Source organism: Ranitomeya variabilis, chromosome 5 (assembly GCF_051348905.1).
Source record: "Ranitomeya variabilis isolate aRanVar5 chromosome 5, aRanVar5.hap1, whole genome shotgun sequence".
In the NCBI taxonomy this organism is placed as follows: Eukaryota; Metazoa; Chordata; class Amphibia; order Anura; family Dendrobatidae; genus Ranitomeya; species Ranitomeya variabilis.
In genome coordinates, this window is record NC_135236.1 from 292,200,673 (window position 1) to 292,220,885 (window position 20,213).

A 20,213-nucleotide genomic window follows, 5' to 3' on the forward strand; every position below is an offset into this window, starting at 1 on the left:
AATCTTGACCTAATTCCCAAATCCATTTGCTGAAATGTAGCCCCAAGCTTGCAAGGAATCTTTACTATGTTTCCTGCAGTCACTCATTATTGTACCACTGTCTCTAGCCTTTCGGTAATCAAACTGCTTTTTGTTGCACAGAAATATTTCATTCAAATTGTGAAAGAGCATCTGCTGTCACTTTTTTTGCACTCCAGCTACTATGTTTTTGTGCCTAGATAGGTCACTTACCCATTTCCATGTAAAATATATGATTTTTTGTATCGCAATTCATCCACGAAGACCACTTCTAGCCAAGCTTCTCCAAACACTAGATGGGTGTAGCTGGGACCCACTCATAGCTGCTAGTTCTGTGTTGATGGCACTGCTGGAGACCTTCTGATTCTCAAAGGAATGCAAGTGTCATCTCTGTACCAAACATATGGCCTTTAAGTACCTTGTCAGCACAAAAGAAAAATAAGAACTGTTAGAAGTGATGATATGGCCACCACAGAGCCCTGATCTCAACATCATCAAATCTGCATGGAATTAATTAAAGTGACAGAAGGTATTGCGCAAGCATATATCCACTGAAGATCTGTGGTTAGTAGAAATTACCGAATTTATTGGAGTTGAATCGAATTCCACTCGATTATGCAAAAGATCATCTTTTTTTAAATAAAGATTTTTGTAAATTTGCTCCTTCCTGATTCAGCAAAATGCTGGCCACCATTTTTCTGAACCATAGATGGCAGATGGCTTGTATAATTGAATAAGGATAAAAAATCTTTACACTCAACTCATCGCTCACCTGTCTTGTCCTTCTGCTGATTGCTGCCCACCATCCGGTCCTCAAAACTGTTACTTCTTTCCCCTGTCTCGTGTCGCATCTCCCAGCCTCTTCACATTATGGCCTAGACTTCAAGCCACGACCAGGTCTCAAAGGTCTGTGACATCAGGGTATCTGGCTCGCAGTGACCCCTGATGCTTGGTCGTGGCCTAGGGAGACAAGTGTTATGACCCCAATGGCGAGGGTCTCAGAGGAACGTGGAAGTCTGCAGAATACAAAAATCCAGCTCATAGGGCAGTGGTAACTGGGTTGACCATATATCTACTCCTAACGCCAACACTAGAAGTAGCCGGGGATCATTCCTACGTTGATTCTAGATGACACGCGCCAGCCGGAGAATCTAGCTACCCCTAGTAGAGGAAAACAAAGACCTTTCTTGCCTCCAGAGAAGGGGACCCCAAAGCTGGATAGAAGCCCCCCACAAATAATGACGGTGAGGTAAGAGGAAATGACAAACACAGAAATGAACCAGGTTTAGCACAGAGAGGCCCGCTTACTGATAGCAGAATAAAGAAAGGTAACTTATATGGTCAACAAAAACCCTATCAAAATCCACACTGGAAATTCAAGAACCCCCGAACCGTCTAACGGTCCGGGGGGAGAACACCAGCCCCCTAGATCTTCCAGCAAAGGTCAGGATATAGATTTGGAACAAGCTGGACAGAAATACAAAACCAAAACAAATAGCAAAAAGCAAAAGGCAGACTTAGCTGATATAACTGGAACCAGGATCAGTAGACAAGAGCACAGCAGACTAGCTCTGATAACTACGTTGCCAGGCATTGAACTGAAGGTCCAGGGAGCTTATATAGCAACACCCCTAACTAACGACCCAGGTGCGGATAAAAGGAATGACAGAAAAACCAGAGTCAAAAAACTAGTAACCACTAGAGGGAGCAAAAAGCAAATTCACAACAGTACCCCCCCCTTAGTGAGGGGTCACCGAACCCTCACCACGACCACCAGGGCGATCAGGATGAGCGGCATGAAAGGCACGAACTAAATCGGCCGCATGAACATCAGAGGCGACCACCCAGGAATTATCCTCCTGACCATAGCCCTTCCACTTGACCAGGTACTGAAGCCTCCGCCTGGAGAGGCGAGAATCCAAGATCTTCTCCACCACGTACTCCAACTCGCCCTCAACCAACACCGGAGCAGGAGGCTCAGCAGAAGGAACTACAGGCACAATGTACCGCCGCAACAAGGACCTATGAAATACATTGTGAATAGCAAACGACACAGGAAGATCCAGACGAAAAGATACAGGATTAAGGATTTCCAATATCTTGTAAGGCCCAATAAAACGAGGTTTAAATTTGGGAGAGGAGACCTTCATAGGAACAAAGCGGGAAGAAAGCCACACCAAATCCCCAACGCGTAGTCGGGGACCCACACCGCGGCGGCGGTTGGCAAAGCGCTGAGCCTTCTCCTGTGACAACTTCAAGTTGTCCACCACATGATTCCAGATCTGCTGCAACCTATCCACCACAGAATCCACCCCAGGACAGTCAGAAGGCTCCACATGACCCGAAGAAAAGCGAGGATGGAAACCAGAGTTGCAGAAAAAAGGCGAAACCAAGGTGGCGGAACTAGCCCGATTATTAAGGGCAAACTCAGCCAACGGCAAGAATGTCACCCAATCGTCCTGATCAGCAGAGACAAAACACCTCAAATAAGCCTCCAAAGTCTGATTGGTTCGCTCCGTCTGTCCATTAGTCTGAGGATGGAAAGCAGACGAAAACGACAAATCAATGCCCATCCTACTACAAAAGGATCGCCAGAACCTGGAAACGAACTGGGATCCTCTGTCTGACACAATATTCTCAGGGATGCCGTGCAAACGAACCACGTTCTGGAAAAACACAGGAACCAGATCGGAAGAGGAAGGCAGCTTAGGCAAAGGAACCAAATGGACCATCTTGGAGAAGCGATCACATATCACCCAGATAACGGACATGCCCTGAGATAGCGGAAGATCAGAAATGAAATCCATGGAGATATGTGTCCAAGGTCTCTTCGGGACAGGCAAGGGCAAGAGCAAACCGCTGGCACGAGAACAGCAAGGCTTAGCTCGAGCACAAGTCCCACAGGACTGCACAAATGACCGCACATCCCTTGACAAGGAAGGCCACCAAAAGGACCTGGCCACCAGATCTCTGGTGCCAAAAATTCCCGGGTGACCTGCCAACACCGAGGAATGAACCTCGGAAATGACTCTGCTGGTCCACTTATCCGGGACAATCAGTCTGTCAGGTGGACAAGACTCAGGCCTATCAGCCTGAAATCTCTGCAACACACGTCGCAGATCCGGAGAAATAGCTGACAAGATAACTCCATCTTTAAGAATACCAACAGGATCAGCGACTCCAGGAGCATCAGGCACAAAGCTCCTAGAAAGAGCATCGGCCTTCACATTCTTTGAACCTGGTAAATACGAGACAACAAAATCAAAGCGGGAGAAAAACAATGACCAGCGGGCCTGTCTCGGATTAAGGCGTTTAGCAGACTCGAGATACATCAGATTTTTGTGATCAGTCAAGACCACCACACGATGCTTAGCACCCTCGAGCCAATGACGCCACTCCTCAAATGCCCATTTCATGGCCAACAACTCCCGATTGCCCACATCATAATTTCGCTCGGCAGGCGAAAACTTCCTAGAGAAAAAGGCACAAGGTTTCATAACAGAGCAACCAGGGCCTCTCTGCGACAAAACGGCCCCTGCCCCAATCTCCGAAGCATCCACCTCAACCTGAAAGGGAAGTGAGACGTCAGGCTGGCACAAAACAGGCGCCGAAGTAAACCGGCGTTTCAACTCCTGGAAAGCCTCCACGGCAGCAGGAGCCCAGTTAGCTACATCGGAGCCCTTCTTGGTCATATCCGTCAAAGGTTTCACAATGCTAGAAAAATTAGCGATAAAACGACGGTAGAAGTTAGCGAAGCCCAAGAACTTCTGAAGACTCTTAACTGAGGAGGGCTGAGTCCAATCAAGAATAGCTCGGACCTTGACTGGGTCCATCTCCACAGCAGAAGGGGAAAAAATAAACCCCAAAAAGGGAACCTTCTGTACACCAAAGAGACACTTTGAGCCCTTGACAAACAAAGAATTTTCACGCAAAATTTTAAAGACCAACCTGACCTGCTCCACATGCGAATCCCAATCATCAGAAAAAACCAAAATATCATCCAGGTAAACAATCAAAAATTTATCCAGATACTTCCGGAAAATGTCATGCATAAAGGACTGAAAAACTGAAGGCGCATTGGAGAGCCCAAAAGGCATCACCAAGTACTCAAAATGACCTTCGGGCGTATTGAATGCGGTTTTCCATTCATCACCTTGCTTAATGCGCACAAGGTTGTACGCACCACGAAGGTCTATCTTGGTGAACCACTTGGCACCCTTAATCCGGGCAAACAAGTCAGACAACAGCGGTAAAGGATACTGAAATTTGACAGTGATCTTATTTAAAAGCCGATAATCAATACAAGGTCTCAAAGATCCCTCCTTTTTTGCCACAAAAAAGAATCCCGCACCAAGAGGGGAAGAAGACGGACGAATATGTCCTTTTTCCAGAGACTCCTTGATATATGAACGCATAGCGGTATGTTCAGGCACCGACAGATTAAACAGTCTTCCCTTAGGAAATTTACTGCCTGGGATCAAATCTATAGCACAGTCACAGTCCCTATGAGGAGGCAGTGCACTGGACTCAGACTCATTGAAGACATCCTGATAATCAGACAAATACTCCGGAACTTCCGAAGGTGTAGAAGAAGCAATAGACACAGGCAGGGAATCCTCATGAATACCACGACAGCCCCAACTTGAGACTGACATAGCCTTCCAGTCCAGGACTGGATTATGGGTCTGTAACCATGGCAGCCCTAAAACGACCAAATCATGCATTTTATGTAAAACCAGGAAACGTATCACCTCGCGGTGTTCAGGAGTCATGCACATGGTAACCTGAGTCCAATACTGCGGTTTATTTGCTGCCAATGGTGTAGCATCAATACCCCTAAGAGGAATAGGATTTTCTAATGGTTCAAGAGTAAATCCACAGCGCTTAGCAAATGAGAGATCCATGAGACTCAGGGCAGCACCTGAATCTACAAACGCCATGACAGGATAAGATGACAGTGAGCAAATCAAAGTTACAGACAGAATAAATTTAGGTTGTAAATTACCAACGGTGACAGGACTAACAACCTTAGCTATACGTTTAGAGCATGCTGAGATAACATGTGTAGAATCACCACAGTAGTAGCACAAGCCATTCCGGCGTCTATGAATTTTCCGCTCATTTCTAGTCAGGATTCTATCACATTGCATTAAATCAGGTGTCTGTTCAGACAACACCATGAGGGAATTTGCGGTTTTTCTATCACATTGCACCGAATTAGGTGTCTGTTCAGACAACACCATGAGGGAATTTGCGGTTTTGCGCTCCCGCAACCGCCGGTCAATTTGAATAGCCAGTGCCATAGTATCATTCAGACCTGTGGGAATGGGAAAACCCACCATAACATTCTTAATGGCTTCAGAAAGGCCATTTCTAAAATTAGCGGCCAGTGCACACTCGTTCCAATGTGTCAGCACGGACCATTTCCGAAATTTTTGGCAATACACTTCAGCCTCGTCCTGCCCCTGAGACATAGACAGCAAGGCCTTTTCTGCCTGAATCTCAAGATTGGGTTCCTCATAAAGTAAACCGAGCGCCAGAAAAAACGCATCAAGATCAGCCAATGCCGGATCTCCTGGCGCCAGCGAAAAAGCCCAATCCTGAGGGTCGCCCCGTAAGAACGAAATAACAATTTTTACTTGCTGAGCAGAATCTCCTGATGAACAGGGTCTCAGGGACAAAAACAATTTACAATTATTCACGAAATTCCTAAACTTAAACCTGTCTCCGGAAAACAGTTCAGGAATCGGTATTTTAGGTTCTGACCTAGGATTTCTGATAACATAGTCTTGTATGCCCTGCACACGAGTAGCCAGCTGGTCCACACTTGTAATCAAGGTCTGGACATTCATGTCTGCAGCAAGCATAGCCACTCTGAGGTAAAGGGGAAGGAGAAAAAAAAAACTCAGAATCTTCTTTCTTATAATCCCTCTTCTGCAATGCATTAAACATTTAATACTGGCCTGGCAAACTGTTATGACCCCAATGGCGAGGGTCTCAGAGGAACGTGGAAGTCTGCAGAATACAAAAATCCAGCTCATAGGGCAGTGGTAACTGGGTTGACCATATATCTACTCCTAACGCCAACACTAGAAGTAGCCGGGGATCATTCCTACGTTGATTCTAGATGACACGCGCCAGCCGGAGAATCTAGCTACCCCTAGTAGAGGAAAACAAAGACCTTTCTTGCCTCCAGAGAAGGGGACCCCAAAGCTGGATAGAAGCCCCCCACAAATAATGACGGTGAGGTAAGAGGAAATGACAAACACAGAAATGAACCAGGTTTAGCACAGAGAGGCCCGCTTACTGATAGCAGAATAAAGAAAGGTAACTTATATGGTCAACAAAAACCCTATCAAAATCCACACTGGAAATTCAAGAACCCCCGAACCGTCTAACGGTCCGGGGGGAGAACACCAGCCCCCTAGAGCTTCCAGAAAAGGTCAGGATATAGATTTGGAACAAGCTGGACAGAAATACAAAACCAAAACAAATAGCAAAAAGCAAAAGGCAGACTTAGCTGATATAACTGGAACCAGGATCAGTAGACAAGAGCACAGCAGACTAGCTCTGATAACTACGTTGCCAGGCATTGAACTGAAGGTCCAGGGAGCTTATATAGCAACACCCCTAACTAACGACCCAGGTGCGGATAAAAGGAATGACAGAAAAACCAGAGTCAAAAAACTAGTAACCACTAGAGGGAGCAAAAAGCAAATTCACAGCAGACAAGGTCGAAAATGCTACTGCAGAAAGTAAGTGAAGTGCTAATTACTGCCTGCTGTCCAGTCTTCAGGAACTCTTCGTTTTGTGATCGTAGATCAAACCTGTTCATTCTTGGCCAGGAGCCATGGCCATGGTCAGGCCTCAAAGATCGCTCTAAGGCCTGGTTGTGGCTGTAAGTCCAACCACAGAGTAAACAGGCCTGGAGATGCAGCTCACTATGAGGAAAGAAGAGGTTCAGATGCATCAGATAGAAAGGCGGTGAGGTGAGTGTAAGACTTTATTTTTCTTTTTTACATTTTACATTCATTATGCTCTGGGGTCTGGAGAGACCCCATAGTTTAATAAGGAACATTCAGCTTGCAAAGAATAATTTTGATGCAAATCAAATTTCCCTGGAAAATCGAAGGTATTAACCAAATTTGAATCTTGACAGGTTAGATCATCGCTAGTGGTTAGGTCGTCAAGATTTTTGGAACTACCTCCCTGCTGTGTTTCTTCTAAAACGGTGTCTAAGTGTACAAAAATTGATGCTATTTGAAGCCAGTCACACACAATATGGATTTTTTTTAATTTGTCTTTTGTTCATTCACTATTCATTTTGTCAATTACAGTAATAAAAATAAACTATTAATGTCTATCTTTGAAAGCATTCTTACTTTGCAGCCAACATCTGCCTAAAACTTTTGCACAGTACTGTTATGTCAGGAGAGCCAATGGGTCCTCTGTTGGTTTATAAAGATTGATTATGAAACAGTCTGATATATTTGAAGTTATTTTAGATTTCATTTAATGTCTAAACAAATTCAAAACTTTCATTTTAATGTAGATTACGGTACTCATATCCATAGTCACGCCCTCTAACAAAATTCTGACAAGTTAGCTATAACTTGAACAGTTTTTTTTTAGGTTTTTCATAAATTCCTCTTATGACACTATATATATTTTCTGCAATTTTGAACCATGTTATTAACCTTCAAAGCCGTCAAATATAATATTCCAGTGAATGAGTTGTTTGGAGAGTTCGCTTATTTGGTGCATTATTAACAGGTGACATGTGTTTCTTAGACAATCAGTCTTCGCCTATTAGGGTTAGGGTCGCACCATGTTTTTGTGCTCCCTTAATAATAATAATAATAATAATAATAATAATCTTTATTCTTTATATAGCGCTAACATATTCCACAGCGCTTTACAGTTTGCACACATTATCATCGCTGTCCCCGATGGGGCTCACAGTCTACATTCCCTATCAGTATGTCTTTGGAACATGGGAGGAAACTGGAGTACCTGGAAGAAACCCACGCAAACACGGGGAGAACATACAAACTCCTTGCAGATGTTGTCCTTGGTGGGATTTGAACCCAGGACTCCAGCGCTGCAAGGCTGCAGTGCTAACCACTGAGCCACCTTGAAAGTTTATGGGTTTTTTTCAAGATTAGAAGCAAAGTGTACCCTTAAAAAATTGCAACAGAAGTTTTTCTCATTTTTATATCAAGTTGCATCCTACTTTAAATATACAATAGACCTCCCTCCCACTCCCCCAAAAATATAGTTCAACAGGATTTAAAAATGTAATGTCAGATGGACAGACCAAGACTATAGATATAAGAATGCACTTCTGCAAAACCCATCCATATGTTACGGTTTATGAAAGCCTGTGGTAGTGCCAAATTTCCTTAAGATATACTGCATGTATTTATCCTGTGCTGCATTTTTAGACTAACAGATATCATACATTTGGTATAATATAAAAAGAAAATTCAGCAGCGCTTGAAGTACGTCCTTTTATAGTTTAGATTAAAAATACAGTAAACTATAATTTTAGATTATTTTTACAAACTTAATTTATGGAAGCATGAAAGATGATTATGCTATATAAATTGCCTAATTCATGAATGGACTAATTAAAGAGGTCCTTGTTAGGATCACTTCATGATAAGCAGATGAAGCAGTGTTGCCTTTTTTACTACAGCACCTCCGGAGTGCAGGTGAAGTATTACACAGCAACAGTACTAATAGACTGAAGGAATGTCTGTGTAATGGATGGACATGTGAGGTCCTTTGGGGTGAGAGATTCTTTTGGTAGCACTATCCACACTGTAAAACATGAGCCTGATGATATTACCCCACAATATCCTTATGATGTATTTAAATGTCTTATTCAAGTTTGGTTAGACAAGTTATACCTATAGGATCTTTGCATTTTTCATGTTCTCATTCTCTGTTTTTACAGCTCATAATAATTGATGATGACTTCTGTGGTTTGGACATGAATGCCCCTCTGGGAGTATCTGAAATGGTTCAAGGGTACCCTGTCTTTACAGAGGATGGGGACGGGATGACTTCCGTTATAGCCTACGTGTACAAAAATCATTCATTGGCGTTTGTGGGGACCAAAAGTGGAAAACTCAAAAAGGTAGGATTACTGTTTGCGTTTAATCACCTATAAATATATGATGTTTCAAAGTATCTTTCAATAAATTAAAGAGTTGAAGAAATCACAGACAACGTGCATGTAGTACTTGGGACAATCCTGTTAGAGTTCTACAAATTTTCTACAAACCCTATGATCTAAGCATGATTGCACATGCTGCAATCCAACTCAGCAAACTGGCTTCTACTTTTGACTTCCATATTGTCATATTTGTATGCAAATAATTAGATAATAATTATTAGATCACTTCCTGAACCTGTTTCATGATTTGCACTGTATGAACCATAAGGAGCATAAATCAGAGACCAGCTCCTCCATTGCAATCATCTATTAGTTATTCTGAAATGCTGCAGACTTTTAGAGAAGGACCCAGTTCGAAGCATGACGGGGGATGAGGTGACTAGGCCAAGACGTGTGTTCCTGCTGAATCTCCCTGCCTACTCAGCTAGACTGACTGGTCTCTCCCTACGCATATACATAGGAAGAGACCAGTTGGAGTTTGGGATGTGACTAGTCACCTCATCCCAGGCCTCGTCCTAGGCTAAAATTTTTCTCTGAAAAGGCTCAGCATTTCATAGTAAACCATAGATGTTTGTAATGCAGGAGCTGGTCTCTGATTAATGCTGGCTGGGTTGGGCAGCACAAATAATATGACTGGTACCCTTTACAGGGGCTCTTGAAACCCCTGAAAAATATGGCCAATACAAAGATGCTTGAGTCCCCTAATTCCCATTCTGGATTCATTAAGGCATTCTTAATGAAGGAGACAACCTTCTTAATCATAAATAGCTTTCTGATGATCTGCATCAATGAAAGTAATGGAGATAGTATATGTTTTATTTCCAACTTCATGTGGGAGTATTATGTAAGTAGTGTAAAGAGATGTGCACATGAGATGCTTCAATTTTAGAATCTTTCCATGACTACAAAATTAATATGAGATCGGTAGGGGACTGACTCCCAGCACTGCATGTAATTAGCTGACTGAAAGGGTTTTGGCCTTGTAGCAAACCCCACATCCACTTTATTGTTTACCAGGCAAGGACAGTGCCCTGTTCATAGTATTGCAATTGCAGATCTGTCTGATAAATTAGAATTGAACTGTTCACTTTGAAGTCGGGCAAATCCACTGCCAAAAGGATAATGCCTGGTAAACAATAAGGCTATGTGCACACGTTGCAGATTTGACTGTGAAATTTTCTGTGCAGATTCTGCATTTCTTGGCAGAAAACACAGGTCAGAATCTGCACCTTTTTTTGGTATGTGCACATGTTGCAGATTTTTGTGCAGATTTCTTCATTTTTCCCCCCTGCAGATTTCTATTATGGAATGGGTGCAGAAACGTAGCAGATCTGCACAAAAGAAGTGGCATGGTCATTTTTTGAATCTGCTGCGTTTTCCGTGCAGGTTTTTTCACACCATTAGCACAGCATTTTTTTTTTGCCATTTATTTACGTTGTACTGTAAATCACTTGCAGATCTGCAGCGTTTCTGCGCGGAAAAAAAGCTGCAGATCTGCAGGAAATCTGCAACGTGTGCACATACCCTAAAGGGGAAAACCATGACTTTTTGATTTGAAGATATTGATCATCAATAATGTAGTCTTGAAAAACTCCTTCAAAGGGGTTATCCAATGAAATATGCTTCTCAGGGACAGACCACTGAGAGCCCACTAATCCATATAATGGAGTTCCAAGAGTCCCTCTAAGAATGGAGTGGTGGTATACATACTTGAAAACCACTTAAAAATTAGCCCCCTGTGTTATTTGTCTTGCCTTTTACAATTGTTGCAGCCATAAAGAAACCTGTAGACATATTTTCACTACATGCTTTACTTTATACTGCAGGGAGCTCATGAAACAATCTCATCTTGCTGTTCTGCAGACCAGATCCCTGAGATCAGTTGATCAAGACCCAAGCTTTCTACGTTAGATTTTACAGTCTGTAGAACCTCCTTAACTTGAAGCACCCCAATCAGTCTGTAGAACCTCCTTAACGTGACACACCCCACTCCCCAATCAGTCTGTAAAACCTCCTTAATGTGAAGCACCCCACTCCCCAATCAGTCTGTGGAACCTTCTTAAGGTGAAGCACCCCACTCCCTAATCAGTCTGTAGAACCTACTTAACATGTAGCATCCCACTCCACAATCAGTCTGTAGAACCTCCTTAACGTGAAGCACCCCAATTAGTCTGTTGAACCTCCTTAATGTGAAGCATCCCACTCCCCAATCAGTCAGTAGAACCTCCTTAACATGAAGCACCCCACTCCCCAATCAGTCTGTGGAACCTTCTTAAGGTGAAGCACCCCACTCCCTAATCAGTCTGTAGAACCTCCTTAACATAAAGCACCCCACTCCCCAACCAGTCTGTAGAACCTCCTTAACATGAAGCACCTCTCTCCCCAATCAGTCTGTAGAACCTCCTTAACATGTAGCACCCCACTCCACAATGAACATCTAATATATTTTTCCATATCACTGGTTTTGTATATGTTCCATGTCTCATGGTTGTGAAAACTACACGCTATAGCCATATGACTCGTCACAAGTGGTGTCACATCTTAAATGTTATTAGCAGAAGCACATGTCTGCAGTGGCGTAACTACTTGTTAATCCAGCATTAGAGTATTGTAGTCACAAGAACGAATAGGACAGTTTATGCATATTTTATATCAACAGCATGTGATTTCACAAGAAGAGCATTTGAACAAGAAATTGCTTGCTATGCCCAAACGATAGCATGTAAATGTCTGTGCAAATGGTTTCTAGTACGCCACAGCGTTAGATGTCTCTGATTTATTTGTGACCTACTTTTGGTACAAATCGTCATAGCCATAACTGTAAGAAACCGGGACCTGCTGTCTAATGAGCTACTTCCTGTCATAATGGGTATTTCTTCTGCCTCCAAATAAGAAGAAAAGAGAGAATTTTCTCCTTGCTTCTCTCCAGTATATACAATGTACTTCTTTCAACCATTGTCACTTAATTTGATACTAAAGAGAAAATACTCCAGTGATTTTTTTTTGTGCCAATTTAAAGTCCAATGTGACGAGGAGCAGTGTATGTAATATGGTGCTGTACTAATATTAATCTGCACACAATAGGAGACTTTTATGAATTCTGTTATAGAGGAATTAAGTCACTGCCCATGGCAACTAATTAGTTTTCTGCTGTTCATTTTTTTCAAAACATAATTTTAATCACTTGAGAAATCATATTTTGGTTTAGTGGTTAAATGTTTCCCAGAACCGCCATTTATCACCTATCCACAGGATAGCTGGCAAGTGTGTAATTACTGGGTGTCCCATTGCTGGATCCCCAATGATCACTAGAATTGTGATCTGATATTTTAATGGAGTGGCGATTAGGAATATACTATACTCTGTCAGTAGGGAGCAGCATGATCAGTGGTGGTCATGGACCGAGACAAAACTATTTTTGGCTCTGGGACTGCTGAATCACTCATTTGACTCTTATAACATGAAAAAAGTATTTTGTTCATAAAGTTTTTATAAAAGTAGCTAAGTGATTTCTGTACTGATCTGCAGATCAAGGACGAGAATACTGTAGACTCAGGAAATGACTCATATAGGACCAATTATAAGAAAAACATACATAATAAAACTTTTTGGCAATTCAGAGGAAATACATTACCATTTGAAGGTAGAAACATGATTTCAGGATAATAGGCCACTTGTACATGATAAGAGATGTTGACGCATAGGGAGCGTTACAAGTAGGCTGCTCAAAATCACAGTATAAAGGCTAATTGACATTGTACAAGTGAATCATATCACATCAGCAACCAAAAGAAGGGATTGAATGGGATATACTGTAGGTGTGACTTAAGTTGCATTTACAATGCACAATTATCATGAAGTGAGTCATTAGGAAACGTTGATTTTATGATAATCATCTAGACAAAACAGAATGTTGATCACCCAACAAATGGAGCCTATATGCACTGAAAAATCTACTGCAGATCCCATCTGAATTGTGGTTTGCCCTGTAAGCAGGCTGCTAACTGATCGCCGTTTGGCAAACAAATAGTTGATCGGCGGTAATTTAGTGCCGCAGGTCGGCTGATGTAAATGGACCTTTAGTGCTACAAACTCATAATGTCCAATCTACAAGCAGCTATGCACCTTTTTATCAACCTTGGTGTTTGCAATGTATGGGCCCAACAGCATATACAAAAGGCAATCTATGCCACTTGCATAATGTTTAAAAAATTGAAATACAAAACAGGTGTGATAAAAGCGCTGCTGAGTGCGACAGACGTTCATAAGAATTTATTAAAAGAATTAGAGCTAAGCGGTTCGGACAGATGCAATGAGACCTATTCAAGCTCTCCACCCTTCTCTCCAGCACTAAAAAGATGGAAGAACCATCCAGAGGGTCACCTTTCCCTTTTTCTCTTACAAAAGGTGAGGGTGTCTTTCAACCATGTGATGGAAAAATCTATGCCAATCCCATATAAAATATTGATACTTACTATAATACTAATAATATTGATACTTACATTGTGATACTTACTATGAGTCATTCTCCACTTTATAATGCATATATAAATATATTGACACAATAATCATCAGAAAGCAACCTACTGATGACCAGCCATTATGAACAGCGTGGGAATTTTACAAATGTTACAGAAAACCTCTCCAACTGGAAACATTTTGTCGACCAAGACAATCAATCAATTTATAGGAGGAATAACCGAGAATTGGTACAACACAATGATATGACAACATATAAAGTAGAATTATTATATTAAGGGGAGTATATAGTCATTTACTAAAATAGACATGTTCTGAAAAACTAGCATGTCCTCTTCAGCAGGCACGTTGCTTGAAAATGGGGTGGTAGGAGTATTCAAGAACCGCAAAAACAAGGAGAAAAAATAGCATTAAAGAGAAGACTGAGCCATTATGTTCAGCACTGCATTTGTGGTTACAATCTTAATACGATTAATGCTCTTTGTACTTAGGAAACTGCTACAATGTTCATAGGCTTGGCGGGAGTCCACACTATTATTTGTGACTTTACAAACCGGACTTGATTGAATTTTAACAAAAGGAATTGATTAAGCAAGGGACAAAGTGTTAACTCAAGAAGGTGGCAAAATATACTCTGATGTATAATGAGAACGACGTTTAATATAAAAATAACAGAATGTCATCATACTGTAAATGCATGGAAATATATGACTAATGTATTAGCCTGTCTACAAGTGCACAGCACATATGGCACATATAGAGTGCACTAAACACTTTAGTATTGATAGATTCCATTTTTCTTTAAACATTAGCTCATTATTTAGTTTACAATATTTTTACCAAAAAGTGAGCAACATCCACAAGAGGTGAGTCCTTTGCAAAATGTGGACCAGAAGTAGGGAGTCTTTATGACCAGTCTTAATATATACTTAGCTCGTAATGTCTTCACATCCTTTTCCATCCAGATGTGTCCGGATCCCAGAATTCCAAGCGGCGGAAGTTCACCGACCTCCTTATTGGGACACCCAAGTGATGGGCGTCTCAATATGTAAACTGCTGGTGGTACCAGCCTCTTGCGCGGTACCACCAGCTGAACACCGTCGCACTACACACACACACACACTGTATACGCTGTACGCACCACACACACACACACATTGTATACGCCGTATGCACCACACAAACACACACTGTATATGCCGTATGCACCACTCAAACACACACACTGTATACACCGTACGCACCACGCACACACACACTGTATACGCCATACACAGCATCTTGCATGGTACCACCAGCGGAACACCATCACGAATGCGCCGCCTCCAGGATCAGCTAAATGATTCACTGACCGCCGCCATCTTTGTACAGGAGGAGCGCATGCACAGTTTTAATGTGACCGACACTTTCTGTCGACACAAAGTTGGTTGCGGTCTGATTTACTGCAGGGTGAGAGAGACAGAGCACAGGGGGACAGCTTAAACGGGACAGCACATGAGGGGAGAACACAGCACAGGAAGGAGAGAGACAGCAGACAAGGGGGGTAGCATATGGGGTAGACAGGTCAAAGAAGAGAGCACAGAAGGGAGTAGTCAGCACACGGGGAAAGAGAGAATGGATAGGTGGGTGAGCACATGGGGGGGAGAGATTCTCAGCGCTGCAAAGCCTGCCCCATCATCACATTACCGCCCTCCCGATGCGATAGCATCGGGCCTCCATCTAGTTAATCAATATTCATGAAGAGTGATTTCTATTCATAAGATATCTACTAATCTCTGACCTTTTGCCAATTTACAACTTTGAAGTTAATAATAATTCTGGCATTAATTACTTTTGAATGTTCAAGGTATTTTCTTCAGATTGACATCCATTATGTTACACAAAAATGTGAAGAGTAGCTGGATATGCTATCAATTTATTTGAACTTCATTTGAAGACGTGATGGCTGAATTTTTGGAAATGTTTTGATTCATGTGTCTTTTTCATTGTTATCACTTACATTGTAATCAAACAAGGTACATGGAACATTGATTTCAGCAGCTAATAAGCAAAAGGCAATGAGGGGGTCAATAACAAAAATGCAAAATAGTACCTCAGCTACTGAATAAAAACCTCAGCACTTAAAGGGGATTTCCACCTAAAATAAATAAATAATATAACATGTATACTTACACATTTTGTTTATTACTTTTTTGTCAAATTATTACAGGAGTTGACACTTGAAAAACATTTATAACTATTCCCCTGGATAGGTGATAAAAGTGTGATGAATGGGGGTCACAACACATCATGGTTATATTTATACAGTATATGATCTTTGCTCATATAGCACAATTAATTCTTCAGCAATATACAGACATTGGCATCCCTGTCCCCAATGGGACTCACGATCTAGTTTCCCTATCGGTATGCCTTTGGAGTGTACGAGTAACCCGGAGTACTCTATCTATCTATCTATCTATCTATCTATCTATCTATCTATCTATCTATCTATCATCTATCTATCTATCTATTATCTATCTATCTATCTATCTATCTATCTATCTATCTATCTATCTATCTATTTCTCTATCTATCTATCATCTACCTATCTATCTATCATCATCTATCTATCTATCTATCTATCTATCTATCTATCTATCATCTATCTATCTATCTATCATCTATCTATCATCTATCTATTTATCTATCTATCTATCTATATCTATCTTCTATCTATCTATAGATCTATCTATCATCTATCATCTATCTATCTCATATCTATTTATCTATCCCATATCTATCTATCTATAGATCTATCTATCCCATATCTATCTATCTATCTATCTATCTATCTATCTATCTATCTATAGATCTATCATCTATCTATCTATCTATCTATCTATCTTCTATCTATTTATCTATCTATCTATCTATCTATCTATCTATCTATCTATCTATCTATCTATCATCTATCTATCTCATATCTATTTATCTATCCCATATCTATCTATAGATCTATCTATTATCTATCTAGCTATCTATCTATCTTCTATCTATCTATAGATCTATCTATCATCTATCTATCTATCTATCTATCTCATATCTATTTATCTATCGCATATCTATCTATCTATCTATTTATCTAATATGCACATTTGTATATCAAATAATATATAGACTGATGCAAGTGGTAAAACCAAAAATCTAAAAAATGTAGAAAAGTGTCAGCCAAAGGAGATGCAACTTCGGACAATACACTAGACTGTTGCTCTGCAATAGTATCAGTACAGCCATAAAGAGTTTTATAGGCAGGCGTGCAGGGAGGGAGCCAAGAAGGCTCCTGGTAACAACTTTCATGGAGCTGTCATCCACAAGGTGCCCCAAGGGAGCTATGAAAGGTATAGGATTCCTAAGTCTCTATATATTAAGGAATCAAGCAGCGCACTTCAATAGTCAGGGATCACTAGTGTCTCTGCAATTAGCTGCAACCTACAATCTTGTTCTGACAAATTAGAGCATTTTCATGAGCTCATTTTTTACACACTGCCACTCCTGTAGGAAAAGCTGGGGGTTGGTAATGCCATGGAAATGCTATAGTTTTCTCACAGAGACCTTTCTATAGATGGTTGAAAGGGGCATAGAATACAATACGGAGCTTGTGATAGAGACCGCAGATACAGGGGCAGTGACTTCATTATGTGTTTTCGAGACATAATATCAGCATATTAAAAAGTACAATCAGATTTTGGCATTAATAAAGGCTGCTTATGAAGAACTGCAGGGTTACTAGCTCTGCATCTGCCCGCAGTGTGAAGGTTTCTAGAACTGTTCCCTAATATAATTGAATGCAGTCTCTTAGAAAGAGTATATGTGCTGATTCAGAGCAGCAGGCGGAATATTTGCCAGCATTTAGCTGTGTCATTATGTTTTCAAAAATTATTATGGCTATTATGTTTTCAGAAATGATTATGGCTCGTTTTCTTGTTACCTATGGTCTTATAAAGGTGAGTTTGTGAAAGCGCAGCACAAAATACACGTGGTACATTGCAGGATCCCACTATACGCCAGAATAATGATGCCCAGCAGATATCTACTAGACAGGTAGCTGTTTCCATCTCGTACCTTCAGAACGTAGTCCTGAAAGCTGTCAAATTCTTTCCATGATGAAAAAGTACTTTTTATATATCGGTACAAACACCCAAAGACATGCACCCGCCAATCATCAATAATTTAGGATAATAAATCTCCTCATATACTAAGCAAGGATGTCCGTCTTAGATTACGGATACTTCGGTGTAGGAAGTATTGGACATGTTTTTGGGGATGTTCTGACGTTCCCCAGATATAAGAGGAGAGAAGAACTGGGTATATTTTTTGGGAATGTCCAGACTCTTCGTCCATCAGAATGAAGTGTCAGACATGTTGAATTTTACCATTCCAAATTGTTTTGCCCTCACTGATAATCTGCTCCAGAGGTTTCTGGCTTTCGCTTACTTCCATCTACCCGTTGAGTACACACAGGCTCAGACTGGCCCAGAGGGGAACTGGTGAATCCCCCAGTAGTGGATGCCCACCTCCATATATGAGCAGCAGTTGGCACAATACACTTGATTGACTATATATAGAGAAAAACAGCATCTTATCATTTAATTAAAAAGCTACCCTGGTTATTACTATATAGCAGCATAGGTACATTTTTGAAAGAGTCTAATGCAATATCTGCCTGTAGCTGAACATTGGACTCTCAAGGTCAATGTTACTCATGGGCCATTGCTAGCCCAGTCCAATAATGAGTACCCATGCACATTTGGTATTGTATGAATGTCTAAGAGGAAGTTTGGAGGAATAGTTATTGGCTGAACAAGCTCTGCAACTTTTCCAATCAATGGGATGGAACATGCAGACATCAATGCATTGGCTGCCAAAGTAAACTCTTTCAAGTAAATGGTACTGATTTTCAGTTGTAATAATTGCAACAAAATGTTCGAAAGTCATAATACACAGCCGAAGTGCCATAAAATAGTGTATGTTATGCTTTAAAAATTGTCATCTAGATAAGTCATCTGGAAAGCAGCTTTATTTTTGGTAAAACAACAAAATGTGAGAGAAGTTGCATGGCATAAAAACTGGTGTTCCTGAAAATATCTGAATTACTTGGACTTCATCGTAAAATTGTGTGATATGCCTCATGGTTTGGCTGCAAAACACCAGCTTATAACTCATTACAGAGCAGAAGTGGGATAGAAAGATTAAGGCCAAGGTGAAGATTATGTTTTTACAACTAAAATATGAGTTGAATTCTTATGAGGACAGTGATATCCAATGTGATCCATAAAAGTCCAGTGACCACCATCGTCAACTGTGTATTTACCCGGAATATAGGTATGATTATCTGTCCAATTGTATTATGCTAGAAAAAAAAATATTAGAAATGTTTCCTAACCACGCTCTCTCAGTGGATGATTTTTCACAGCTTTTTTTCTTCCACAAAATCAATAACTCTTCGAGGAGTAAACAGGCCAAAGTAACATTGAAGAGTCAGATCCATGGTAACATTGTCTTTCTTGTTGGACAGTCAGTTCAATGTTTTTCCGCATTTCCGACTTTCGTGGTGATCCAATTTAGCTCTCCTGCAGTAATCACAATACTTCAGTTATAAAACTGTGGAATCAAAGTGCGGATGATGTTCTCTGTGTGCATTCCCAGCAGTGTTACTGTGGTCTCTTAACTGACTTTTAGGTTTGCATTCCATAGCCACCTATGCTGGGGAGCAAGAGTGATAAACCCTTTAACTCCTGGGCTCTGTACTGCTTGATCTCTATGTACTCCATCATTGCAGGTGGGACTGTAGGTGAATGTGATACATTCTACAAAGTGAAAAAAAGTGAAGCCTTGAAAAATACAATATATTGTTTCTACCTCCAACATGCCAGTTAAACAGAGTCTATATCTTCCCAATAGACTATCATTAGCATATTTGATTAAACTTCATACTTATCAGCGAGTTGGAATAGCACAAAGACAGAGATAAAACATCTGTGTCCCAGAGCTTGCTGTGTCTTCTTATCCACTGATCTGTTTATCCTTGGCTTACTGTTGACTTTCTCATCTGCATCATCCTTGCATTTTTTTCATTCTTTATCAGTTTTACTATTTTTCTAATGAGTTTAATGCCACCTATGCAGTGTAACAAATAGCTTTTTATATGAAGTGTCGGATGTCACAAAGAGACTACTGGTAAAAAAAAATGGCACCCAATAAATATCACCACTAACAAAACAAAATGAAAGTATTTGTAAAATAAATAAAAGTCTGCACAAAAGTCAGTAAGTAGCCTGCTATTTTAATGGATTACAGTGTACGGAGCAAATACCAGGTATTTCTTATAAAAATCACTATGATGACAGGAATAACGTGTGAGTGAGGGGCCTAGACTGTAGCTGATAATTGTCCATGACCATTTTATTTTTTCTTACTATGGGCCTAAAACCCAACAGGCAGGTACTGTAGTTGTTAACAGAGGAAACTACTGTTCATCTTTGCATTGACTGAA

At 40.8% G+C, this 20,213-nt stretch overlaps 1 protein-coding gene across 2 annotated transcripts in view; it reads left to right on the forward strand.

Moving 5' to 3' along the window:
- The window catches only part of PLXNA4 (plexin A4), a 1,056,784-nt gene that overhangs the window by 200,087 nt on the left and 836,484 nt on the right, over positions 1 to 20,213 (forward strand). For both annotated transcript variants that reach the window (XM_077264448.1, XM_077264450.1), the window contains exon 3: positions 8,978 to 9,160. In XM_077264448.1, the coding sequence (XP_077120563.1) occupies positions 8,978 to 9,160 (183 nt within the window). The remainder of the gene's footprint in view (positions 1 to 8,977; positions 9,161 to 20,213) is intronic.